This window comes from Dunckerocampus dactyliophorus, chromosome 13, assembly GCF_027744805.1.
Source record: "Dunckerocampus dactyliophorus isolate RoL2022-P2 chromosome 13, RoL_Ddac_1.1, whole genome shotgun sequence".
Taxonomy (NCBI): Eukaryota; Metazoa; Chordata; class Actinopteri; order Syngnathiformes; family Syngnathidae; genus Dunckerocampus; species Dunckerocampus dactyliophorus.
In genome coordinates this window covers 13,786,680-13,814,632 of record NC_072831.1, presented here as the reverse complement: position 1 = coordinate 13,814,632, position 27,953 = coordinate 13,786,680, and the positions used below count along the sequence as shown (strand labels likewise).

The 27,953-nt window shown below is 41.5% G+C and overlaps 2 protein-coding genes across 7 annotated transcripts in view; both read left to right on the top strand.

Annotated features, from left to right (window-relative positions):
- The window catches only part of LOC129192494 (apoptosis-stimulating of p53 protein 1-like), a 59,300-nt gene extending 51,023 nt beyond the window's left edge, over nucleotides 1–8,277 (top strand). The window contains exons 22-24 of one of the 3 annotated variants that reach the window (XM_054796591.1): nucleotides 1,912–2,078; nucleotides 3,035–3,234; nucleotides 5,328–8,277. In XM_054796591.1, the coding sequence (XP_054652566.1) occupies nucleotides 1,912–2,078; nucleotides 3,035–3,234; nucleotides 5,328–5,369 (409 nt within the window). In that variant the 3' untranslated portion in view covers nucleotides 5,370–8,277. The remainder of the gene's footprint in view (nucleotides 1–1,911; nucleotides 2,079–3,034; nucleotides 3,235–5,327) is intronic. The other 2 variants (XM_054796592.1, XM_054796593.1) reach the window with 2 other exon arrangements.
- Nucleotides 8,278–10,434: 2,157 nt separating this feature from the next.
- On the top strand, nucleotides 10,435–23,315 carry LOC129192954 (L-serine dehydratase/L-threonine deaminase-like). 4 transcript variants are annotated; one of them, XM_054797446.1, is made up of 10 exons: nucleotides 10,435–10,705; nucleotides 10,771–10,949; nucleotides 11,913–12,069; nucleotides 12,152–12,188; nucleotides 12,279–12,418; nucleotides 12,537–12,625; nucleotides 16,938–17,171; nucleotides 17,285–17,415; nucleotides 17,528–17,614; nucleotides 18,690–23,315. In XM_054797446.1, the coding sequence occupies exons 3-10, from the start codon at nucleotides 11,923–11,925 to the stop codon at nucleotides 18,794–18,796; spliced, it is 972 nt and encodes a 323-aa protein (XP_054653421.1). In that variant the 5' UTR covers nucleotides 10,435–10,705; nucleotides 10,771–10,949; nucleotides 11,913–11,922; the 3' UTR covers nucleotides 18,797–23,315. The 4 variants fall into 4 exon arrangements, with proteins under 4 accessions (XP_054653421.1, XP_054653422.1, XP_054653424.1 ...); XM_054797447.1 differs by having other exon boundaries at nucleotides 10,771–11,184; XM_054797449.1 differs by lacking the exon at nucleotides 10,771–10,949.
- The last annotated feature ends 4,638 nt before the right edge of the window (nucleotides 23,316–27,953 follow it).

The window sequence follows — 27,953 nt, the reverse complement described above, 5'->3', positions numbered from 1 at the left end:
GCCATTACAAAGAGAATATGAATCATAATACAAAAACTTTTCTTTCACTCATGGTCACTTCTACAAAAGACTTTAAGCTGTCAATGATGCGGCCAATACACGATATTAAGAGCTATGTTATGTGAACTTTCGGATAGTTTCTGGTCATTTTTGTTTCATCTTTCAAAACTGCTGGGTTGTGTTCTTGTTGCTCTGGTAATTGACGTTTTCAATAAAGTGCAACCAACACTTCAGGTTGAATTAACAATGAATGAATTAACAGTAAAGTCTGTGATTAATTATGTCTCATAAAACATGACTTGAACTTTAATTTGATAACTCATTCATGTCTCTACTCCAAGTATTAAAGACGTTAGAACTAATTTCATAGGGGGAAATAATAACTTTGGTTCCTATTGCTTGAACATTGAGCCAAGACAAAAGCTCTGATCGACCCACGGAACTTGGCAAGTACAACCGTACTACAAAATATATAACATTTACTACAACATTTATGAACATCTGTGACATTTGTTTTAAAAATCTTTTTTTTATCATCAAAAGTCCAAGGAAGAATCAAGTGTAATTTCACGTAGGCCTCACTACACACGCCACACTACAAATTGCATGTACACAGTAATTCCCGGGCAAAACAAATTTTGCACCATCAGATTTTAACGAAATTTCATCTGCAGATAGATGTTAAAGTAAATTTATATCCTACATACCTTTTATGTTGTCCTGAAGCTCCAATCCATGAGTTTGAAAGGCTTAAAGTTGGACTTAACTTTTGATGTGACTCGATGTGGTCCAACACTATATAAGTATAAAGTATATAAGTATAAATCCAGTATAAAGCGTGGCGATGACATCACAGACAGACTGAATTGCATGTAGTGTCCAAGGAGTAGGGTGTCTAGACAGGACAAAAACCCACTAACCTGTGCTCTTTGGGGAGAAAGTGTCGGCACCAACCGACTACACTGTAACCCTTGGTAACCACCCTTGGTCGCCATGACGTCATCCGTGCGCCCCATTCAACAGGCATGAATAATAAACTTAAGCCAACTCAAACTATTACTCGATTTGAATGTCTTTCTCGTTAAAAGTGCTGAAAAAAACACACAAATCCATAAAGCCTGCTGTCCTTAAATCCAATGCTTCATTTCCTAGTTTCGATTCAGTCGATTGATTATCTTTAAAACAATGTTGGATCAATATATCTCGTCCTGAATGGAACCTTCGCTGGACACAGATCGATGAGGTTGGATCATAGTGAGACCCCTAGTAGACACTGTATGTTGCATGCATCACTTGCAATTCTGTCTCTCAATTTTTCTGAGCAACCACAAATCTTGACTAGCTACTGTATGTAGCTTAACAATGACGACTAAAGCTACATCCAGACGGTTATGTAATGATAATGCGGCACATTTAATTGTCGGTAACATTAACGGTGCTGTAACATTCATAGTAATTATTTAGATTAACCGCTACTGCTCAAAGTAACGGCATTACCAACACCGTTATTTTTGTTACTCCCATCACTGGACAAGACACGAAAAATTACCACAGCAGCTCTGTTACAAAAGAGAATACAATATCACATGAAAATAGAAGAATCTAAATGTGAATATGCACAAATGGAGGAAAACGATGTCAGCAAACTGCAGTAGGTTCAGAAATCCTTTATTATCGCAAATTCTGCTTATGCCTCTGGCATAAGTCACAAGTAAACGTGCAAGCAATGAGCGACAACGACTTATGTCGATGTCAGTCAGCCAGTCCGAGGCTCATCGACGTAAACAGTTTCCACTGTATTTGTAATATGGGAATGACATGTAGCAACTGTTGGGGAGCCTGGGAGCAAAATAACACACTGTTTAACGTCATATTTGAACAATAATCCTGTCATGTTTTCTTGTTTCCCAGGACACCTCTGCACTGTGCAGCCTCATGTAACACTGTCCACCTGTGTAAGATCCTGGTAGAGTCAGGGGCGGCCATTTTTGCTCAAACAATCAGTGATGTTGAAACAGCAGCGGACAAATGTGAAGAAATGGAGGAGGGCTACACACAGTGTTCTCAGTTTCTCTACGGTAAGGGACTGAAAATGTTATATAGCATCGTCACTGCGCAATACCTACCCAGAACACAATCGGCCCCGCGCATGCGTCAGGACTGCGTTACCTTTTCCTTTAGCTAATTTTTACGACAGCGCTTTTGCCACGTTACGTGCTGTGGTAGTTATGATTTTTTTAAATGTATAAACATAAATGGTCAATAACCATACGTCATATATGTAATATGTTGGGAGGTTATTTTACTGTATAAGTGACTCTTGCTAAAATACTTTGTTAGCATTGGGATGTTTCTATCGTCTTATGACATTCACCAAGACTGAGCTACGTAAAGAGTTACGCAATGCACGTAGCGCAGACGTCAACGTCATATCCGGTTACGTGTAACATACATGAATAAATAGAATAAAACACATAAAATGCAGTTCTATTTCACTGTAAACAACCATTGGTAGAGTGCAATGATGGATTCATCTAGAGGATTCAGCCTTTTCATTTTTTTTTTTTGTAAACGGGGAAATACCATCCCTCAAAACATATCTTCCTAGCAAATGTTTTTGTGTGGCGAAAAAAAACGTAAAATAATTTATGCAACAAAGAAAAGAGGGCTTCTAAATTGTCCGCTTGCACCATGGATATGATATAAGAAAAAAAAGACTGATTATGTCTATCTATCTTAATAACGTTTTTGGGAGTGGAGGGGGGACGTATATTTGTTGCTGCCGTAAAATAGATCGACAGATGGCGTAGATTACACATGCCTAACATGTGACTGCCGAAAAATAGGCCGACTGGATGTGGATGCGTTCTGCACATGCGTAGAACCCAGTTGAACCGATTGCGTTCCGGGCACGTATTGCGCAGTGACAAGCATGTCATCAGAAGGTCCTGTGTTGGAGGACAAAACTCATGTTAATTGCGGAAGCAGCATTTGCATCTCACAAAACTACCCTGACACTTGAGTGTTGTGCCAGGCGTCCAGGAAAAGTTGGGTGTGATGAATAAAGGCTCGGTCTATGCTCTGTGGGACTACAAAGCCCAGCAGTCTGACGAGCTGACCTTCAGCGAGGGGGATGCACTCACTGTACTGCGACGGCGTGACGACACAGAGACGGAGTGGTGGTGGGCCCGACTCAATGACTGTGAGGGATATGTTCCCAGGAACCTGCTGGGGGTACGACAGTGTACACCGCTCACTCGAATATTCTCTTACATGTTGATTATCTTGGTTTGGGATTAACATTCCTTCATGAAGGTTATTCTATAGCCAGATGACACTAGCCTTTTTTTTTTTACAAGTGCATTTTTATATACAGTGGTGTGAAAAGGTCTTTGCCCCCTTCCTAATTTCTTTTTTTTTTTTGCTTGTTTATAACACTGCAATGTTTCAGATCATCAGACAAATTGAAATATTTTAATCAATGACAACACAACTGAACACAAAGTGCAGTTTTAAAAAAATATATATTATTAAGGGAGAAAATAATCCAAACCTACATGGTCCTGTGTGAAAAAGTGATTGCCCCTAAACCTAATAACTGGTTGGGCCCCCCTTAGCAGCAACAACTGCAATCAAGCGTTTGCGATAACTTGCAATGAGTCTCTTACAGCGCTGTGGAGGAATTTTGGCCCACTCATCCTGGCAGAATTGTTGTAATTCAGCCACAATGGAAGGTTTTCAAGCGTGAACCTCCTTTTTAAGGTCATGCCATAGCATCTCAATAGGAATCAGGTCAGGACTTTGACGAGGCCACTCCAAATTCTTCATTTTAGGTGGACTGGCTGGTGTGTTTTGGATCATTGTCCTGCTGCAGAACCCAAGTTCGTTTCAGCCTGAGGTCACCAACAGATGGCCGGACATTCTCCTTCAGGATGTTTTGGTAGACGGTAGAATTAATGGTTCTGTTTATCATAGCGAGTTTTCCATGGCCTGAAGCATCAAAAACATCCCCGGACCATCACACTATCACCACCATATTTTACTGTTGGTATGATGTTCTTGTTCTGAATTGAGGCGTTACTTTTATGCCAGATGTAATGGGATGCACACCTTCCAAACGGTTAGACTTTTGTCTCGTCAGACCACAAAGTATTTTCCCAAAGGTCTTGGGCATCCTCAAGATGTTTTTGGCAAAATTGAGATGAGCAGTGAGCAGTGGTTTTTGTCTTGGAACTTTGCCAAGCAGGCCGTTTTTGCCCAGTGTCTTTCTTATGGTGACACTGTTCCATGTTTTCACCATTTGTGGATAATGCCGCTCACTGTGGTTCACTGGAGTAGAAAAAAGGTGTAGAAATGGCTTTATAACCTTTTCCAGAATGACAGATCTCAATTAATCTCAGTTATGTTTTAAAGGGCCAATCACACAGGGCCCATGTAGGTTTGGATTTTTTTCTCCCTTAATAATGAAAAGTTTCATTTAAAAACTGCATTTTGTGTTCAGTTGTGTTGTCCTTGACTAATATTTAAATTTGTTTGATGATCTGCAACACTTAAGTGCGACAAACATGCAAAAAATCTGAAAGGGGGCAAACACTTTTTCACACATGTACAGCATACACATACCAAGGTTAAAAAAGCCCACAATTTTTACATTTATGTTTTTATGCTTCGCTCATGTTTTTTCGTCAAGCGTTGAGATTTCACACTTTGATGATCCTTGAACGTACCATAGTTACTGTGAGACACACGAGATTTTTTTTTTTTTTTTTTATACCATGACTCTGATTCCATCTGTCCATCTTCTGGTGCTGAATAAATATCAACGACTGATCCAGATAATGGAATAATTTCGGATACTGTGATCCAGAATATGAAAACCTTTGGAATTTTCAACAATGGACAACAAATGAAGCTATGAACATGCAACAAACACCATCATATGTACAGTATGTAGCCAAGACACTGTGGAATCTGGAGTGTATGTTCAAAAGCCATGGAGCTAGATCCAGAAGATTTTTGTCAATAACTACTGAACTAATATTGATATTATTATGAATCCAATTGCTAATGGTATGTTTTCATGGTCAAGGAATCTCAATATGTAGATGAAATAAATGTAGGACTAATATTTATGGTGTAAAACGTAACATGGAGGGAACTATGGCGCTTGGCAGAGGTCTGCGCTCTCTGAGGGCTTTTCTAGTTTAGTATATATTTTTAGGATAGCTCAAAGTGATTGCCTAATTGTACACCTGCTTTTGAAATGGTGCATTTATTCCAATGCAGTGTCTTCCATAAACATGTAGTCTCTCTGTGTCACTCTCCAGCTATATCCAAGGATCAAACCCAGACAACGCTCACTGGCCTAAAGCCCAGACCAGCAGCCACGTGCACGCTCACGTGCAGGCAGAGAAGACTGCAAGCAACATTTGCAGCAGGTGGAGATGGAGGCTGATGGAGTAGAGAAGGGACTTGCACGAACAAAGTGACTGATTTCTTTTTTAATGTTAGACTCACACAAGCAAATACTGTACATTGCCACTTAGTTGTTGCAATTTTAAACGAGCAAGTCATCAACAGCAGTAGCTTGAAAGACTCAGCAACTGAATGATAAGGACTCACAGTTAAAAACTAACTGCACAGTGAAACAGTTAACATTTAAAGGTCACGTACAGAACAAAGTTGGTTTGAGAAGTCAGAAGTATGTGTGAAGAGCGTGAGACAAACCGTAAATTCCGGTGTATAAGTCGCTACTTTTTTCTCAAACTTTGAACCCTGCGTATTATACAGCGGTACGGCAAATTTATGGCTAAAATCTAATCTCCTGTTCTTCAGAACTACTGCTAAGTGTTTAAATACTGTGCTGCTCACGAGTCAGTGAGGAAACGGAAGCTCTTTCTTTGGCAGAAGCCAATCACGAGCTATCAGTGCACTCACAACGAGCTTGTCAACCCACTGGAAAACGCAGGAGGTCAGTATATATATAACAGTATAACGATATTGTTATAACAGTCTGACGACACAGTTGCGGTGTCATCTTATAAATAACACTACACTCATCACACAGCAACTTAACACTCAAACGGTATACCCGATAAATATACAAACATGTACCAAATACGAGTTTAAAATGGGGAAAAAAAAAACAAGTCTTTTAAAGTTTAATGCATTGCGTCTGACCAATGCATTCATTGGGACGCTGCGACGATGCCAGCCTCCCCCTGGGCTCCTCTGGCTCCCTCTGGTGGACAGAGACAGCATTGCAGTGCCATTCATCCATTTTCTATGCTGCTTGTCTTCCAATGAAATGCTTTTTCTCAAACAAAATGCATTATGGGAAAACTTTAAAATGTTTTTAAATGTTATTGGTACATGTTTGTATATTTTAGGTATACCTTTTGAGTGTTACGTTGCTGTGTGATGAGTTGAGTGTTCATGTAAGATGACACCGTGAGCCGGACCATTATATTGAGTAATGACCTCCTGCAATTTCCAAGGGGTTAACAAGCTCGTCATGAGTTTTTTCATAGCTCATGATTGGCTTCTGTCAAACAAAGAGCTGCTTGGTCTTCACGGACTCGCGCGCACCACAATATGCCATTTTATGATGTGGACACGTGCGGCTTATATATGTACAAATCTGTTTTTTTCTCTAAATTTAGTGGGTGCGGCTTATAACCCGGAATTTACGATAGTTGCTTTAAGTAGGAAGTGCTGTCATAACACTAACAAAACAAAATCACTCAAGCATGCAATATCATTCGCTATGCTCTAGAACATATATTATGGCACGCACGGCAAAACTAGTTGAAATTATATAAATAAATGAAAAAAAAGAAGACAAATATCAACTGTTAGTATTAACACCAACACCAACTCAACAGTGGTGCATGCAGACATGACAATATCTGTCCAGCTTTGAAAAGGCTGTTGATGAGAAAGAGAATTCAAAGAAACTAAGAATGTGGGGTTTGGAAGGTGATAAGGATACGATGGTTGGGAGATACAGCAACTGGACAAAACAGAAGGGGTGGGCGATACTGCAAATATTGTAAGTAAATACATGGACAGTAGTGCCAATGTCGATACTGAAGATCATTGAATGATTTTGTGATTTTGCCGTTAACTTGTTGATTATCATCAGAATAAAATAACAATAACAGGACAGATACAGTACATACAATTGTTTCAGCAGAATAAAATCAATAGTGCAAAACTTGACTCACATTCAAATCCTTTGGCCTTTTGCCCTCAAAGCCCTTCCTGTGTCCACGGGCTTATTCCCTTTGTAAACAATATAACAATATCAACAATGTAAATAATATGCACACCACAAAAACACATATTTTTGTGAGAGTAAACATAGAAGAGAACTGAAAAATAGCCATTTCCTCACACTGGACATCCATACTGATGCTACCCTTGGTATTAATACTATAGATATTGGAATCGATCCGTCCACCCGACTTGTGCGGATTTTTACATCAGGAGAGTACTGTGCCGCCTTTCTACTAGATCTACTAATCTACTAGACATAGAATTTGTCCGTTATTTCAGGAGAAAACTGTCTCTATGAAAAGCAACACTCATCCCTCATTACTACCCCTGTCTAACAAGTTTGATATGACAAGTGGCTAAATGATTGAAAGCGAATGGTCATCTACAGTAAGACCACTCACTCAAATTCTATATACTTTTTTCAGATACTGTATGAAATGTATTGTTCATTATAATCGAAAACAACCTCTTTGTAATTGTATCATTATTATTGTACTGTAACATTATCTGGATGTATTGCGCTTGTGTGTCAGGGTTGCATCGCTGGCACTGTCCGCATTTACAGTTTAACACTGAACAAGCACTTTCTGTGTTGTGTATATATTGTAGTAATAAACCAAATTGTGTACAGCCTGAAACAACAGGTGTGGTGTTTGAAGTTGGGAGTTGGATTGAGAAACTGTAACCATTTTTAATCCTCTATACCAGGGGTAGGGAACCCATGGCTCGGGAGCCATATGTGGCTCTTTTGATGACTGCATCTGGCTCTCAGACATTTCTCATCATAAAATGTGTTTATTTTCATTTATTTTCCTGACATTTTAAAGTGAAACAGAAATCACAGTGTTAAAAATACATTAAAAATATGCATTGTAATGCATTTTAATCCATCCATTTGATTTTCTAGCGCAATGCCAGCTGTCCTTCCCATGTTTTCCTCCTTTAATCAAATAGTCAGCTAGCTAATTGTGCAGAGACAACCGTTTTGACGAAAAAGGAAAAGAAACAAAGATACGGAGTAGGGCGCAAAACCATGCAGCACCAGAAGTCGCATTAATGGTAAAAAGTAATTAATTTATTATTGGTTAGCTTCAATATAACAACATTATTAAAAAGAATAAATTCAGAGACTTATTATCTTCTAAAATTGTTGGTCTTTCTTCAATATACACACATTTGGTTGTATTCGGTGTTAAAAAATATGATATGGCTCTCACGGAAATACATTTTAAAATATGTGACTTTCATGACTCTCTTTGCCAAAAAGGTTCCCGACCCCTGCTCTATACCGCATGCCAATATATACCGCATGCGTGGATATTCTTACCACTCACTTTGTAACCCAGATGTTCAAATTGCTACATTTAAGTATGGTGGAAAATACACTGACAACACGTAAGTTTACCTTAAATTACGTGATGTCTTTGAACGCAACTCCTCATAGCGCAAAATAATACGGTTAAGTGTGGAACTAGTGTCTAAGATAAATAATGCGGCAATCATTGAGGAAGCGATATTGCTTTATTTCTTTGGGCAGAGTAAGAACAGAGTTCTAGTTGATCTTAACAAACCTACTGGAAATCGCGGAAGGTCATCACTTAACACAACAGTCTCAGTCATGGTGCACAACTAAAAACATTACACAGCAACGCAGCAGATAGACAAAAACAGACAAGACACTACCGCTATTTGTGCAGAACAATAACTAACAACTATGTAACTCGAACATGTAACTTTAAGAGCATTTGCACCAAAACACTACCGCAAAGCACGCTGGGAAATAGGAAGTGCTCCCAGCGACGCTACAATACTTTTAGACTTGTGTGGTGTCCTTTAGCTTGATTGACATATTCAGTTCATTTGGAGCTGTTAATGCATACAAATACAGATCATCCTATCCTGTCGTTTATCTTTATGTTAATTGAATAGAGTTAAAACGGCACATTTTAGACATGGTTGCTCATGGTGATTAATCATGATTATTATTAGATTATTATTAATCTGATTAAAATTTGTAATCATTTGACATCCCTAATAATCAAGAGAAAATAAGCCATTTAAGACAGTTTATCTTGAAGGGGAGCAAAATCAACTGCGGTCAGGAAGTGACGTTGAAGGTTCCGAGTTGAGTTTTAGCTTGTGGACTATGGCCGCAACATAACCCGTGTTATTATTATGATTGTTATTATTATTATTATTATTAATATGTTACTATTATTGTGCCTTTTCTGAGATGATTTAAACCTGCAATAAAAGCCTGTTGTTCAAGTCTGGTGCTTCACTGATGGTCTCCCCAAACAAATACTGACACCTAGCGACCAATGTCGAATCTTACATTAACAAGATGGTGGTCTTAATGGCTTTTGCTGTCCTGTATTTGTATTTTAGCTCATTTTGCCATTTTTATGCTTGGAAATGTCTAACTATAAATAACTTGGGCAAAAAATATGTACATTTTGCTTAAATATGCAATTTTTTTGGACTAATAAGCTGGAGTCAACCACAAAACAAAATCACCTATTAAGGGAGGAAGCGATGTTCAAACCGTGATATAGCAAGGGACAACTGTCCATCTGCCAATAACGTCTAATGTCTATCTGTGTTGAATGAATACATTCTTGTTTGTGTCCTTCATCGTTTTGCTGCACTGTTTTTCCACGGGGGTGTCTCACATGAGCATTAATTTGTTGTAAAGTAAATAACGCATCGCTAGCCTGTTCAAGTTTCTTGGAGGCTGCAGTTGACATGGGCGGTCCATGTCCATATTTAGACTGGTGCCGATTTTTCTCCCTCTTTTATATTTTAATCTTTCGTTTTATATTATTGCAACAGAGCCTATTCCCAGCGGAAGTAATTGAATATTTAGTTGGTTATTACACAACTTTATTTTGAAGGTTTGTTATCAAGCTGCGAAACTTCCGCGTGTGATGTTAACAGGAATGTACAGAGACATAGACGCCGTAACGAGTGGGTTTGTCCGTTGCTACTATACGTCAACGTCGCCGTCATATTGGATGTGTTAAGGCTGCGCTGTAAAGTAATACAAGTAAATGTAGTTACTTTCATAAGGCGCCTTTCTACAAAGCCTTGACACATCCAATATGGCGGCGACGTTGACGTACGGCTCATGGGAACACATGGGACTGTATGTGCTTTATTTTGAAATGTTCTGTTGACGTCAAAAAACGAGTGCACTTTTGAGTACACAAGTGCGTTCACATTGAGCAGGACTTAATGCCAAAAATCAGTGCGTCAGGTGTACCCGGATGTTGCACCCGACATTCCCCAAATGGCGAGTGTGCAGCGATTGTCCTAACCAACCTCAATCATCGCCATGTTCGCTGCGTTGCTGAAAGGGAGGGATTCGAGTGATTGCTGTCGTGAAGGACAAAAGAGGACTCGGCTAAATATTAGAAGGTCATTTCCGGTAAGTGCGCAACTGTCATCAGTTGAGGTGCTGCTCTGCTGCCATCTAACGTCTCTCTGTTGCAGCACACCCACCTACCTTCGGGAGGAGCTCTGACACACCTGCTTGCAATTACCACGTCCTATTTATACCCTGCCTTGAGTTTCATTCCTTGCCAGATTGTCTCCTCATGCACACCTGTTACTAGTTCGCGTCTAGTCTTGGCATCCATTGTTCTCTAGCTTCTGGTCAAACTTTCCAAGTTGTAAGTACCCATGTTTTTGCTCCTCCGTGTACTTTTTGCCACAGTGATTTTTTGTTAGCATTTTCTCTGCTTAGTTTTTCTATTGCTACCTGAGTTTTTGTCTTTTGGTTTGTAGTTTAGAGGTTTTTGTGTTTTTGTTTTTTCCTGCTAGTGCAGCGATTTTGTTATACCTTCTTTACCGTGGATTATACCCGGTGCCTTTCGTTATTGGACTGTCTTTAATATTATACCCTTTGTAAGTAAACATATTTTTCTAAAACGGAAGTTGGTGTCCATCCTGTTACCGGCCACGTGCCCGCCCGTGTCAGCAACGCCAGTAATGCATTTGGGACAGCGCTTATATCGTTTTCGTCACAGTTCAGTCGAATAAATTGTTTTGGCTACGTGTTTACGTCGGATGGCCTTCTGGCGTAACGCTGGCCGGGAGTCGAAATTATACCCTCAGCTGTAAAAGGTAGAGGTGTTTACTATTACACCGGCAGTTACAGTTTGGGACAGCACTCCACCGTCACGATGGGCAAGCCTTGAAAGTAATGTAGGAACGTACATCCTGCATGCAGTGACGCTGCTTGACGCAGTTGTGGCTCAGTAGTAGTGGTTTAGATAAAGACACCATCTCTCTATTATTGAATTGGTGATTGCCAATGTTGCTTGTTAAAATTTGAACATTCATCATAGATATTAAATACACCCAATGGTTCATCCTCTGGGTATTTCCAGGTTTGTGGAATACTTCCATAATTTTATAATTTATTTTATTGTATTTGTTTATAGTAATGATCAAATACAAAGCAATTTAAACTGTTCAGCATTGATTGCACACAAATATTAAACCAAGAGTACCATTTTTGATGCAGGGGTAAGTGTGGAAGTGGTTGATTTGATCTCAGTTAATCGTAAATATTACCATCAACTCCCATCAATTATGAACATATGGTGTTGAACAAGTTGTTTACTTTTCAGTTCTAACACCATGGCTCAGCATATGCATGTGAACACACCGCTACTGGAGAGCGTCAATATGTCCAAACGTGTCGGAACCACTGTGTATTTGAAAATGGAGAACTCCCAGCCCTCTGGTTCCTTTAAGCTCCGTGGCGTTGCGCACATGTGCCAGCAGGTAAAAAGACTCTCCATTCTCCAGAGAAACATGTACAGTACTCTACAGGGACCGCGTTTCATGTCACTTTTCTCCTTTGCAGCTTGCATCACGGTCTAAAGGAATCGTCTGTCCCTCAGGTTATATCTGAATTACAGCCTACTTTGATTACACATGGTGGCAGGAGATAGCTTAGTTGAACTACAACGTAACATGATGTCTTTTTCCAGGTGGGAGTGCTGGGATGGCGGCTGTCTATGTCGCTAGAAAAATGTGTTTGCCAGCCACCATCATAATTCCCTCTTCAAGCCCTCAGTTAGTTGTCCAAAGACTACAGGAGCAAGGTGCAACTGTGAAGGTTGTGGGCAAGGTAGAGCATCATCTCTTTGCTGTCTGTCCGTTTCTATCTTAATCTGCATTTTTATTTGTATTTTTAAGAATTGATACATGATTTTGGGAATAAGGCATAAGAACCTCCCTTTGCATAGGACTTTGAAGATGCTATAGCCGAGGCTTTTAGAATTGCTGAAACAGAAGGACTCGTCTATGTGGCTCCATCTGACCATCCCTTGATATGGTAGGTGCAAATTAGTGATGGACAACTTTGTTCATTTTACTGACTGGAGTTCTTATGAGTCACACTCTGAAGTAAATCGGGGACTCATTTCACTCCTCATAGAGTGCATGCGCAAAAACTCCCACATGCGCAACAAGTTGCACCTGTGACTCAGTCAAACGCGAGTCTTTCTTTCTTGAGTGAGTCAGTGTGACTCGTGTGCTGATTGAGTGAGTGAATTGTTTGAGTCTGTGATGCAGCTTGGGCAGGAAGGGGAGAGTTGATTTGAGGCAAGGACCAGGGGCCTCATTTATAACGGCTGCTGCTAGGGTTGTGAACACTAAACTGATGCGACGGCTATCCGGTTTGTCGAGTGAGCGATGCGATACGAGAAGCCTCTATGATCGATAAGAATCAGCCATAAACCCTTAGATTAATGGAATGTAGGGACATGCTCCATGTACCGCAAGACTTGCAACCGGTTGATCTGTCTCTTAAACAACGCGAGAGCCTGGGCTTCCGGCGAAGGATTGTCGCGCATTCACCGTAGCTTACTGTGACTGAATACAAGAATGGGTGTAAATGGTAGCAATGCGTACATTAAAGCGACGTAATTTAAAATATTTTGGGTGTTGTGTAAAACTAAGACAGGAACTTCAACAAATCAAACGTACTCAATGAATACAGAGCCACCATCCACCACTATAAGCCTGGAGTTTGTTTTGCAGAGAAGATTGTAAGTCACTGCTTGCTAGCGTAAGTTAACTTGAGTGTGCACAAATCCAACAAACATTTACATTAGCACAATAGCATCATGAAATATTACCTTTATGCATTCCCACATAGTGTCAGCATTTGGGACCAAATATGAGGCGAAACAAGGGAAAAATACAGTATAGTAGTCCAGCTGTGCACTGTAGGTGAAAGTTAGATGGTGCGTTCAAGGACCGTCGAACAAAGGTGGACTTGTCGCCGCTCGTAACAAACAAGAAATGTAAAATGATGCCCATGTTGCCAAAACTGATATCCATTTACATAACATTTGATGTAGTTATTTACAAATGTGTTTTTTTTTTTTTTCTTTAATCATTATGCCTGAAAGTTTGGGAGATCTGGGGCCCCTGCCTCACAGCATGCTTGGGGATATGTGCTCTTTTGCACATTTGAAAATACTGTAAGAATGCCACTTTTATGGAATTGGCATTTTTAATTTATAAAGTAAGATCAATGTCCGCATCAACAAATGTTAACCGTAGAATCAAATCGTGTCGTTTGTACACTGTTTCGAATCGGTCTGTTTTTAAAATGTATCGTTTTTGAATCACGTCAAAACCTAGATCCTAGTCAGCAGGTGTGAAATGTGCGTACACATCTTTCACCACAAACGTAATACCCGCACTTTTTCACGCAGAGCTTGTCAGACACGGTAATCGGCGATGTCCGATGTCACTATGAGGAAAAAACACAGACTAAGTACAACATACACAGCACCACTCAGGTTGTTAACGTCTCTTGAAAAACTGAATCGTCCAGTATTTAGGAACAAAAGTACACATCTGGCATTAATGGGAAAAGGGACGCCATTTGTCCCTTGTGACCCACCTGTTCACACATCTGTCATTTGAAACAACCATGCCCACAAGTGCGATTGTGGGCATGGTTGTCAGGAGTCATCTGTGTCATTCAGTAAATTGTTATTTTGCTAAAAAAATAATCATGATTGAACAATTTGTTTTCCATGTATTTTTATTCTAAACTTGCCTCTAATTAAATTCACGTTTCAATTCAAATAGTGTAAAAATTATTTTGCACAAACATAAAATTCACAACACCCTTAGGGGTTGTCAAACAGAAGGCTAAGACATGAAGGTTTGTTTTTCAGCTCAGTAACAGTACTCACCTTTGAGCAGAAATTAATTTGATTGCTCAAATACTGACATTCGACACACCTCAATGATCCGCAATGGACATTTCTTGGTTACAGTAGCTCAATTGCAGAAGAAAACAGCAAACTCTAAATAAAACGCAATGCAATATGAATAAAATAAAATAAAAAGAATGTAAGATAAATAAGATTTGCATCATCCAAATAGTTTGTGAAAATATAATTAAATACAAGTGAATTTATACAAGGGAGGAACAGTGTTGTGAATTATCTTTTACAGACGGTGCGGTATTGTAGAACTGGAGGGTGTGTGGAATGAATGAAGTCCTGTAGCGTTCACTGTGGGAAGGGAACTGGAGGAGTCTGTTGGAGAATGAGCTCCGCTGCTCCTCTCTTGTCCTCCTGTCTCTCACTGTTACAAACGCCTCCAACTGAGCGCCGATAACTTGTTCGGCTTTCCGGATCATTTCGCTACCACAGACTGACAGATCTGCAACAGCTTGCTGGACACATTAAGGACCTAAGCTTCCTCAGTAAGTAGAGTCTGCTCATGCCCTTCTTGTAGACAGCATTGCTGCTGTCCTTCCAGTCCAGTCTGCTATTCATGTGGACTCCCAAGTACTTGTAGTGGTCCACTAATGCCACCTCCTGTCCATCTCTGATACACCCAACCACTGCAGAGTCATCAGAACTTCTGCAGGTGGCAGAACCCAAAGCTGAACTGGGAATCAGAGATGGACAGAGTGAACAGGAATGGAGACACGACAGTCCCCTGCGGCGCCCCTACGCCACTGACTACAGAATCAGACAGGGAGGTGCAATGTTCCTAAAAGTGAATCAAGGAAGTGTATACGCAAATAAGCTGACGTCTGCATTGACACACGATGTGAACTCCAGAGTATTTGCGGATTATTTCTGTGTTTTTTGTCAATATTCAGTCAATAACAAACGTGACACTGATTCAAAATCTCAAATATGACGTAGTTTCCATGATAAGCGTTATGTTTTTGTTTTCTCCTGATCAATTTTTTTTGTCATTAATACACTTTGGAGAGCTATTGTTTTCCATCAAGTTTCTGTGGAAGTTGAAGTGTGTTAGTGTTGTGCAAACTAACAATGCATCGAAGGATACCTCAACTGCATTGAATTGCAATTCTGAGACCTGCTACTTCATTTTATTGTGTGTGGTTTTTATTGAAGTGTTTAGACGCAGGGTTTATTTTTTATTGTTTTTTTGTAGTGATTGTGATTTTTATTCAAGTGCAATTTTTGCTAAAAGACAGTCCATTTTAGTTTCATTGGGTTTGTCTTGTTTAATTTATTATTTTTGTTTAATTTATTTTATTTAAAAGCTGTTGACATTCCAATTACAATGTTAAATACGCTTCAAACGTTTTATAATTTGTTGGACAATTTTCGTCCAGCAAAGTTTGTTATTGTGACAGGCGTACAGTACACTGAAGAAAACATGCTAAATAGTTCATGACCATGCTGATGCTTTTAATGAGCACGTGTTGTACTGTCAGTGAGGGAAAGCTCGATACAGTGACTTCTTGTAGCAGGTGAACTGGGAAATAGAGACGATCATTACGTCAAACACTGTATAAAGTTAATTTAGAGGGCTAATAGCGGATTATGTAAAAAAAAAAAAAAAAAGTAATGTCAATATTTGAGCAGTCAAATTCATGTCAGCTCAAAGGTGAGTACTGTTACTGACATGAAAGAGAACACACTGTCTGTTTGACAACCCCTACGGGTGTTGTCAATTCAATTTTGCCTTTTTATTTTTGTGTTGATTTATTTTTATACTGTTTGAAATGAAACATGAATTTAATTAGACACATGTTTGGAAGTTATATGAATAAATAGGAAACACATTGTTTTATCGTTTATTTTTTTAGAGCAAAATAATGCAATTTACTGAGTAAAACAGATGACTCCTTCTGACACAATCATGGCCGGGATGGAACTGGCATTCGCTGCTTCAAAAGACGGATACATAGATGGGTGGGAAATGAAGGACAAAATGTGTCCCTTTTCCCATCAATACAAGACATGCACTTTAGTTTCAAAATCTGGGACTATTATTATTATTTTTTTTAAATCAAAACCCCAGTGCTCTAACGATGACAATATTCACGTTATAAATAAGGAATGCAACTTTGCGAAAATTCACTGATCACTGTCGGGTCTAGAACCAATTCACCGTGATAGACGGGTGATTACTGTACTCCATCTTAACAATTGCACATTTCAAACTCTGCACATTCACATTCATGCTCCGATTGCACAATATTGACACACAAGTATTGATAATCCATAAGAGATTTGTACTTAGTTTTGTCCTTCTCTTGTCTGTCTGTAAATGTGGCTGCTGAGTAATTTCCTGCAAAGGATCAATGAAGTATCTATCGATCTGTGTTCTTTCTCCCATAAACATGCAACAAGGCAGGGCAATTCCAGTGTAATCACAGAGGTTGCAACTTCTCTGGGTCCAAATGTCAAGCCTGGAGCAGTGTTGATATCTGTGGGTGGAGGTGGGCTCCTCTGCGGTGTCGTCCAGGGCCTGAAGGATGTAGGCTGGGTGGACGTTCCCATCATTGCCATGGAGACCGTCGGGGCCGACTCTTTGAATGCTTCGGTTAAGGCAGGAAGGATAGTCACCTTGGATGACATCACCAGGTCAAAGTGCTTTTCTCAGGCTTATCTGAAAATCTAAAAATGTCTCATTTGGCACCTACAGTAGCCCCGCTGACTTTAAAATAGAATGTTTCCTTTCTTTTATTGCTCCACAGTGAGGCTGTATGTCTTGGTGTAAAGACAGTCTGTAAGAAAGCATTTGAATACACTCAAAGCAATGAGGTGTCAATCATTTCTGAACTGGTGACTGACAAGCAGGCACTTCATGCTTTAGAGACATTCCTGGGTGAGTGTTTCTTCTCTTTTTTGGAAAAGTATTTTTGAGATGTGGTCCTCACACCCGCAAGGAGTGTGGCTGATGTTATATACCTGTATGAGTGTACTCTACATTTTGTTAGATGAGGAGCGTGTCCTGGTGCAGATGGCATGCGGAGCAGCTCTTGCAGCTGTCTACAGTGGGGTGGTGCAGAGATTACAGGCTGAAGGTAAGTTTGATGAATTTGTCACTTCCAACAGATTTCTCCAGAACTAAAGCACATGTCTGTAGCACTTCGTCCAACTGCATGCATTGTGAGGTCAAGGCATTTCCATTGTATTGTTTGGAGTTGCGGTTGCAGTTGTGGGGTAGTGTACTAGGACAGGCTTATAGTAGACAAGAAGGAGATCGGGGATGGTGACATAATGGTGCCTCCAATGACTGTACAGGACTTTAATGGTTTATATAACTGTTACGTGTGTGTGTGTATATGTATATATATATATATGTATATACATACATACAGGTGTGTGTGTGTATATATAGAGAGTCAGTACTCTCTACATTTCTAGTATTTAAACTAATAAAGCAGTTAATTGTAGTCGAAATATTTAGGTCAGGAAGGGGTCTACTATCATCACCAAGCACGTGACTTAGGAAGCAGGAAAAAATTCAAGGCACCAACTGCAAGCTCGACAATAAGGTCGAAGAAGCCAACGTACTTGTCAAAGACATCAAAGAACTGTGAGGAAAAATTAAATATATATATAAATAAATAAAAATTAGAACGAAAGACACAACACACCTGCAAAGAATGATGCAGTCTGATAAGTCAACTATGGGCTGCAAACACACAAAGCATAACCAAACAAGAATGAGGATTTTACGCCAAGTGTTAACATGTTAAACACATGGTGAGAACAAATTATCAGTAATTGCTGAGACATCGAGACTCTGCTTTTTTCGTACTCTTTGGACATGTTGAATTGTGTAAGTGTAACCATGTGATGTTAAACTTGTCCAAAACAAGTAAAAACCATCTGACAGCACCATTGACACAGTGGGTTTTCAGTATGTTGTAAATGGAATATGGAAGTGACAAGGAAGCATAATCTGGAACTTTATCCAGCTTTGGCATTGTTCACATTGCACATTGAATGAATGAAGGGGCAGGCTACTGATGAATGAGCACAATGGATTGTTACATTGTTACATAAGGTATTTATATAATTCCAAGAATAAGATGTGCTACCAAGACAACAGCAGACGCTGTTTTGACAGCATTTTTGTGTGACTCATTTCAGGTCGTCTCCCGGCTCACATTGGCCCCCTGCTGGTAATTGTGTGTGGAGGCAGCAGCATTAACATGGAGCAACTATCCATGCTCAAACACAAACTGGGGGCGATATAAACTTGTGGCACAGTAATATTAAGGGCTATAAATAGGAATATGGATATCCATATGCACTATGCAGATGAACTTATTAGGGAACCCAATTCTTGTTTTGCAATAATAGTATTGTATGGCAGAAATGAGGGCCAATTAGAATTTAACATGGGTGTTGGGGTCTTAGGAAGTAAGTAGTTTCGACAATAAACATAGCTATCCAATATACAGTGCGAAGCATCCATAAAGTCTGGACATATATAAATACATACATTATACAAAACGTTACATTTAATTAATAAGTGAAATTTAATACTTTTTCCATCCATCCATTTTCTATGCCGCTTGTCCTCGCTAGGGTTGTGGGGGTATGCTGGAGCCTATCCCAGCTGTCTTTGGGCGAGAGGCAGGGTAGACCCAGGACTGGTTGCCAGCCAGTCGCAGGGTACATACTATATAGACAACCATTCACACTCGCATTCATACCTATGGACAATATTGAGTCGACAATTAACCTCCATTCCATTCCATTTTCCTCCACTTATTCGGGTCCGGGTTGCGGGGGCAGCAGTCTTAGTTGGGAAGCCCAGACTTCCCGGTCCCCGACCACCTCCCCCAGCTCCACCGGGAGGACACCAAGGTGTTCACAGGCCAGCTGTGAGACATAATCCCTCCAGCGTGTCTTAGGTCTTCCCCGGGGCCTCTCGATGTGAAGGAGCAGCGGCTCTACTCTGAGCTCCTCCCGGATGACCGAGCTCCTCACCCTATCTCTTAGGGTGAGTCCCGCTGCCCTACGAAGAAAACTCATTTCAGCCACTTGTATCCGCGCTCAGTCTCGTTCTTTCGGTCACGACCCAAAGCTCATGACCATAGGTGAGGGTGGGAACATAAATCGAACGGTAAATTGAGAGCTTTGCCTTCCAGCTCAGCTCTCTCTTCACCACGACGGTCCGGTACAGCGACCGCATTACTGCAGACGCTGCGCCGATCCGCCTATCGACCTCACGCTCCAACGTTCCCTCACTCGTGAACAAGACCCCGAGATACTTGAACTCCTCTACCTGGGGCAGGACCTCATTCCCAACCCGGAGGGAGCAATCCACCCTTTTCCAACTGAGAACCATGGCCTCAGATTTGGAGGTGCTGAGTCTCATCCCAGAAGCTTCACACTCTGATGCAAACCGTCCCAGTAAACGCTGCAGGTCACAGCCCGATGAGGCCATCAGGACCACATCGTCTGCATATAGCAGAGATGAGAGCCTAAGGCCCCCGAACTGGACTCCCTCAACACCATGGCTGCGCCTAGAAATTCTGTCCATGAAAATTATGAACAGAATCTGTGATAAAGGGCAGCCTTGGCGGAGGCCAATGTTCACCGGAAACAGGCTTGACTTACTGCTGGCAATGCGAACCAGGCCCCTGCTCCGGTTGTACAAGGACTGAATGGCACGTAGTAGCGCGCCACCAATCCCATACTCCCGGAGCACCCCCCACAGGACACCACGAGGGACACGGTCGAATGCCTTTTCCAGGTCCGCAAAGCACATGTAGACTAGTTGGGCAAACTCCCAAGTACCCTCCAGTACCCTTGCAAGGGTGTAGAGCTGGTCCAGTGTTCCGCGACCAGGACGAAAACCACATTGCACCTCCCGTAGCCGCGGTTCGATTAACGGTCGTACCCTTCTCTCCAGCAGCCTGGAATAGACTTTCCCAGGGAGGCTGAGGAGTGTGATCCCCCTATAGTTGGAACACACCCTCCGGTCACCCTTCTTAAAAAAGGGGGACCACACCCCAGTCTGCCAATCCAGAGGTACTGTTCCTGACTTCCACGCAATGTTGAAGAGACGTGTCAGCCAAGACAGTCCCTCAACATCCAGAGCCTTGAGGAATTCAGGGCGAAACTCGTCCACCCCCGGAGCTTTGCCACTGGGGAGCGTTTTGACTACCCCAGATACCTCAGCCACGGTGATGGAACTGTCTGTGTTCGTGTCCTCAGCCTCTGCTTCCTCTATGGAAGGTATGTCAGTGGGATTGAAAAGGGCCTCAAAAGTATTCCTTTCTCCGCCCAACTATATCCTCAGTCGAGGTCAGCAGGCCCCTTTCCCCACTGTAAACAGCGTGGACCGGGTACTGCTTCCACTTTCTGAGGCGCCGGACGGTTTGCCAGAACCTCTTCGAGGCTGAACGAAAGTCGTGTTCTATGGCCTCACCGAACTCCTCCCACACCCGAGTTTTTGCCTCGACCAGAGCCGAAGTAGCGTGCCGCTTGGCCTGCCGGTACCTATCAGCTGCTTCAGGAGTCCCACAAGCCATCCATGCTCGATAGGACTCCTTCTTCAGCTTGACGGCAGCCCTGACCTCTGGTGTCCACCATCGGGTTCGGGGCTTGCCGCCACAACTGGAACCGAGCACCTTGCAGCCGCAGCTCCAATCGGCTGCCTCAGCAATGGAGGCACGGAATAGAGCGCATTCGGACTCAATATCCTTGTCCTAACCCCGGGATGCAGGCAAAGCTCTGCGGGTAGTGAGAGCTGAAGACTCGAAGAACAGGAGACTCTGCCAAACGTTCCCAGCACACCCTCACTACACGTTTGGGTTTCCTGGGTCTGTCCGGCATCCTCCCCCGCCATCTAATCCAACTCATCACCAGGTGGTGATCAGTTGACAGCTCAGCCCCTCTCTTTACCCGTGTGTCCAGAACATGCGGACGCAGGTCTGACGATACGACTACAAAATCAATCATAGACCTACGGCCTAGGGTGTCCTGGTGCCATGTGCTCTTAAGGACATCTTTATGTTCGAACATGGTGTTTGTGATGGACACACCGCACGGGTTTAGATGGGGGAGGTCGTTCCTCCCAATCACGCCCCTCCAGGTCACACTGTCATTGCCCACATGGGCGTTGAAGTCTCCCAGCAAAACGACGGAGTCACCAGTTGGGTTGGTCTCCAGCACCCCTCTGATGGACTCCAAGGACCTGTTTGTCTTGGGAGACCCTACCAGGGACATATAGCCCCAGACAACATAGCTCCTAGGATCACTCGGGCACACAAACCCCTCCACCACGGTAAGGTGGTGATTCACGGAGGGGGACAATTAACTTAACATGCTTATTTTTGGAATGTGGGAGGAAACTGGAGTACCCGGAGAAAACCAACGCACGCATGGGGAGAACATGCAAACGCCACACAGAGATGCCCATGTGCAGATTCGAACCCAGGTCTTGACTGTGCCAACATGCTAACCGCTAGAACACCATGTGGCCTAAATATATATATTTTTAATAATATATAACAAATATGTCACATAAATTAATTTTTTAAATGTGTTATATAGTTTTAGTGTTTTGATGATTTTTTAAATTATAAAATAAATAAAAGAAATTATATACAGTATATATAAACCGTCTTTTATTGCGGTGAATTGGTTCCAGGCCCGACCATAAGTGAATTTTCGTAAAGTAGGATTTCATATTTATGAATGGAATTTTTTTGTATTTAGAGCACCTCGAAAACCTCTTTAAAACCTTTTAACTACATGAATTAACAACCCTATAGTCACCTTTACACTCGTATTACCCAACATAGTAGACTTAAAAAGAGGAAGTAAGACATTTAATCCAATCAAAAATATCCACTTTAGATGGCACATTTTAGAAACCAAGGTTCCAAAGTACTGCACAAAAATACAGCGCAATAAATAATAAAAAGGAAAAGTTAAATTAAAACGATAAAACTATTGAATCTAATTAAAACAGTAAATTTAGGACATAGAGACTAGAATAGAGTAGAATAGAATAGAGATAAGGCTTCTGTGTGTTGATGCTAGGGGGGAGCTGAGTGGGGGACTGACAGGAAGTGACGTTGGGGAGTTTTAGCTTGGTGTGGGTTATGTCTGCAACAGTAGTTCGTGTTTTTATTTGATATTTATTAGGGATTATTGTGACTGTTGTGCAATAATTCAAACCTGCAATAAAAGCCTGTCATTGAGGAGATCAAGCCTGGTGCTTGTGTGTCTCACCGAACATTACGCTATCATTACTTAATTTAGTATGCTTAATTTAGGCCAAAAATACGCACAGTGTTCCCTCGTTTATCGCGGGGATAGGTACCCAAAATACCAGCGAACCACAACGAGAGCCATTATCCACAAATGGCGGTAACATGAAACAGTAGTGAACCTTCCCAGGAGTGGCCGGCCGAACAAAAATACCCCAAGAGCGCAGGAACGACTCATCCAAGAGGTCACAAAAGACCCCACAACAACATCCAAAGAATTTCAGTGTTCAAGAAAGACACTGGGCAAAAATGGCCTGAATGGCGGAGTTTCAAGACGAACACCACTGCTGAACAAAAAGAAAAATTAAGGCTTGCCAGAAAACATCTTGACGATACCCAAGACCTTTGGGAATATACTCTGTGGTCTGACGAGACAAAAGTTGAACTTTTTGGAATGTGTGTTTCTCATTACATCCAGCGTAAAAGTAAGGCTGCATTTCAGAAAAAGACGATCATACCAACAGTAAAATATGGTGATTATAGTGTGATATCTGGGACTGTTTTGCTGCTTCAGGACCTGGAAGACTACTCTGTGTCTATTAATGACAGTACATAGACTGCTACCTCTGCATGGAACCAAAGCAAATATGAGTTTTTGCATGTAAATCAGACCTATAAGTTCTTCCATTTACATATCAGACTATAAATTCACATTATGCTGGGAAGTCATTGCTCTGGAAACAAATCTTTGTCTGTCTACATCAGTGGAGAGACAGAGAACACATTTTTGAGGGAAAGAAACAAAACCGTGACAAAGCCAAGAATATTCAGTATGATGTTTGCATACAATCCCTGGAGGATGTTTTCATTCAGTTGTTCAATTTTGTTGGAAAAAAAAGCAGATCACAGACATGACGCAAAACTAAAGTCATTTCAAATGTCAACTTTCTGTCTTGAAGAAACACTAATAGAAATCAAGAAAAAAAATTGGTAGCCAGAGCAACTCCTCATCGCTCATAATTCTTCTGATAGAGTTAAAGGGACTAGTGTTAAACAAATACATTTTGGCGCTCAGGAGTCAGTGAGGAAGAGAAAGTGCTTTATTTCTTTGAGCAGAGTAAGAACAGAGCTCTCATTCAGCTTATCAAACCCACTGGAAATCACAGAAGGTCATCACTCAATACAACCGTCTCAGTCATGGTGCACAACTAAAAACATTACACAGCAACGCAGCAGATAGACCAAAAACAGACAAGACACTACCGCTATTTGTGCAGAACAATAACTAACAACTATGTAGCTCGAACATGTAACTTTAAGAGCATTTGCACCAAAACACTACCGCAAAGCACGCTGGGAAACAGGAAGTGCTCCCAGCGACGCTACAATACTTTTAGACTTGTGTGGTGTCCTTTCGCTTGATTGACATATTCAGTTCATTTGGAGCTGTTAATGCATACAAATACATATAATCCTATCCTGTCGTTTATCTTTGTTAATTGAATACAGTTAAAACGGGCATATTTCAAACATGGTTGCTCATGGTGATTAATCATAGTTAATTCATTTAAAACCTGTGATTATCCATCCATCCATTTTCTATACCGCTTCTCCTCATTAGGGTCGCGGGGGCATGCTGGAGCCCAGCTGACTTCGGGCGACAGGCAGGGTACACCCCGGACTGGTCGCCAGCCAATCGCAGGGCACATATAGACAAACAACCATTCACACTCACATTCATACCTATGGACAATTTAGAGTTACCAATTAACCTCACCTGCATGTTTTTGGAATGTGGGAGGAAACCCACGCACGCACGGGGAGAACATGCAAGCTCCACACAGAAATGCCCAAGGGAGAATCGAACCCAGTCTCCCGATCTCCAGGCTGTTACTGTGTTGGCCAATGTGCTAACCACTAGACCACCGTGCTGATTAAAATTTGTAATCATTTGTCATCCCTAATAATCAGAGAAAATAAGCCATTTAAGACAGTTTATCTTGTAGGGGAGCGACGCAAGTATTGGTTTTCACAAAGTTTGTTTCTTCAGTGTTTTCAGATATTTTTGTCAGTCGTTACGATGGTATGCTGAAGTATAATTACATGCATTTCATACATGTCAAAGGCTTTTATTGACAGTTTCACCATGGCATTATGTGAATTCACTTCTGGGCCACATCCTGACTGATGGCCTGAGGTAGGAGAGAGCCAGAATTTTGCAAGTCTCAAGTAAAGACGTGCAAGTCCAAGACAAGACAAGTCCAGTTCCAAATCATAGGCTTGAAATTTTTGAAATCCTTACCAGTCATACGTCTGTGTAGGCTCTCAGTTGTACAGGAGTTGTCCATCGAGGGAAAGGCTTCTTGAGACGTCATCTGTACTTCTGTGAAGAAGGTGTCGGGGCCTTCTTCACTCTTCTTCAGGTGTCCGAAGAGCTTCGTCAGCGAACTAATAAGTGCTGGTAGCCTAGGCCTTAAATACAGTAAGAGTGGGCGGAATTGGTGTGCCAACACCCTCCTTCTATTGGTTCCTTACACTAAGCCTGGGCGGAGTAGTGGTCTAATCCTCTCCTGCTATTAGCACCTCCGATAAAAGGGAAGTGTCGCTCCCTGAGTTGGGTATGAACGACTCTGATACTGGCTCGTTAGCATCTATTGTTCTGGCTCGGCCCTGGCTTCACCTCATTTGCAAAACTAAGAGCTGTGGGTTTTGGTCTCAGTAACCTGCTGAACACAGGGTCCAAATTAAACCTCAAACCACCATTCCGATTCAATGATGGGTTCTGTTGTTTGACAAAAATAGCTTCCTTTACTCCTCTTTCAAACCATCTGTTTTCTTTGGCCAAAATCTTTACCTCGCTGTCCTCAAAAGAGTGATTGGTAGCTTTAAGGTGTAGATGTACTGCTGATTGAGGACCACTAGAATTGTCCCTGCGATGTTGATAAAGCCTTTTTTGGAGCATTTGCTTAGTTTCCCCAATGTAGTGCTCTTTGCATTCCTCATCTTTACAGTGGATGGAATAGACCACATTGCTCTGTTTTTGGTTTGGAGTCTTGTCTTGTCTTGTCTTGTCTATTAACAAATGTCAAAAGAAGAGAGTAGGGAAAGAAACCCAAAAGCCCACAGAAGCAAAAAGGAGAGGAGTGGTAGTCCCTTATGTAGCGGGGGTCTCCGAAAAACTCCAGAGGATCTTATGGCAACACAAAATTCCTACCTATTTCAAACCAGTAAATACCCTGAGACAAAATTAGTGCATCCTAAAGACAAGACTCCAAACCAAAAACAGAGCAATGTGGTCTATTCCATCCAAGAATCAAGAAGCCTTTCCCTCGATGGACAACTCCTGTACGACGGAGAGCCTCCACAGACGCATTGCTACCAACTTTGGGAGAGACATCCTTCTGCTGGTACGTAGCTTAGAAAAGGCCACTCTTAAATTAGCAGATTTAAGGAACCACCTCAGATTCATTCTTAGATGCAGGCAGAGTAGGTTAATCCCCAAATGCATGAGGCAAGCGTCCCTTGAGCAAGGACACTTGGCAAGGAAAATGCAACTAAACTACAGAAAAAAAATACAGAATTTGAGAATTAGGAGACTTAACATAGAGATAAAAAATAAACAGTCTGAAGTAGAAACCTTCTATCAGAGATTGCAAACCAAGCTTACGCACGAAACCTATCAGGAGGTTTGTGAATTTACTAAATCGGGTTATATGAAGCACCATAGCAAAACCAAAGAAAGGCATAAGGGAAAATTCCAGAAACTTCTATTGGAAAATCGACCACAGCTTGTCGTAAACACTAAGGATGGGGGGAATCAGACCAATACTAAAGAAAATTGAATCAAAAATCTGTCAGACAGAAGCCTCTCGGAGACAGAGAAGGCAGTATTAACCAAGGGTCTCAACTTCTCAGTGACTCCTAAAACGATACCCACAGTAGACTATATCACAGCAGCTGAATCGGCCATCAGGAACAACAACCTTTCTAGAACAGAGGCAGGGGACCTTCGTCTGAGAATATCGGCCCTTCTCAGTAGTGCTAAACCACCACCGTCCAATATCACGGTAGGTGAGGGGAAAGCATTAGCGACTCTGCAGAAAGATGACAGCATCACCATCTTACCAGCTGATAAGGGCAGATGCACAGTGGTTCTCAACACATTGGACTATGAAGAAAAAATAAAAAGTTTAATTAGTGATGCCAACACATATGAGCAACTTAAAAGGGACCCATCCAGTAGGTATAAGAAAGAAATCATACACTGTCTCCAAAAGTTAGAGAAGGAAGAACTAATTGACAGACAGATGTATCATAGGTTATACCCTGGGGAGGCTACACCATGTATCTATGGCCTTCCAAAAATCCACAAGGAAGGGTTTCCCCTCAGACCCATTGTCTGTAGCATTGACTCTACCACGTACAATGTAGCAAAATATGTAAAAACAGTCTTATCCCCATTGGTAGGCAACACTGATCATCATATAGAGAACACAAAAGGGTTTGTGGCGAGCATCAAAGACCTCAGATTGGAGCCAGAGGAAACTTTGGTGTCTTATGATGTGACTTCACTTTTCACATCCGTCCCCACCTCAGCAGCAGTCTCGGTGGTGAGGAAGAGACTGCTCGAGGACTCAACTCTGCATAGGAGAACAAAACTTAGTGCTGACCACATCTGCCAATTATTGGAAATTTGCCTTAACACTACATATTTTCAGTTTAGAGGGAAATTTTACAGACAAATTCATGGTTGTGCTATGGGCTCACCAGTCTCACCCATAGTGGCGAATCTGTACATGGAAGAGATGGAGAAACAGGCTCTCACATCCTTCTCAGGGACAAAACCATCCTAAAGACAAGAGTCCAAACCAAAAACAGAGCAATGTGGTCTATTCCATCCACTGTAAAGATGAGGAATGCAAAGAGCACTACATTGGGGAAACTAAGCAAATGCTCCAAAAAAGGCTTTATCAACATCGCAGGGACAATTCTAGTGGTCCTCAATCAGCAGTACATCTACACCTTAAAGCAACCAATCACTCTTTTGAGGACAGCGAGGTAAAGATTTTGGCCAAAGAAAACAGATGGTTTGAAAGAGGAGTAAAGGAAGCTATTTTTGTCAAACAACAGAACCCATCATTGAATCGGAATGGTGGTTTGAGGTTTAATTTGGACCCTGTGT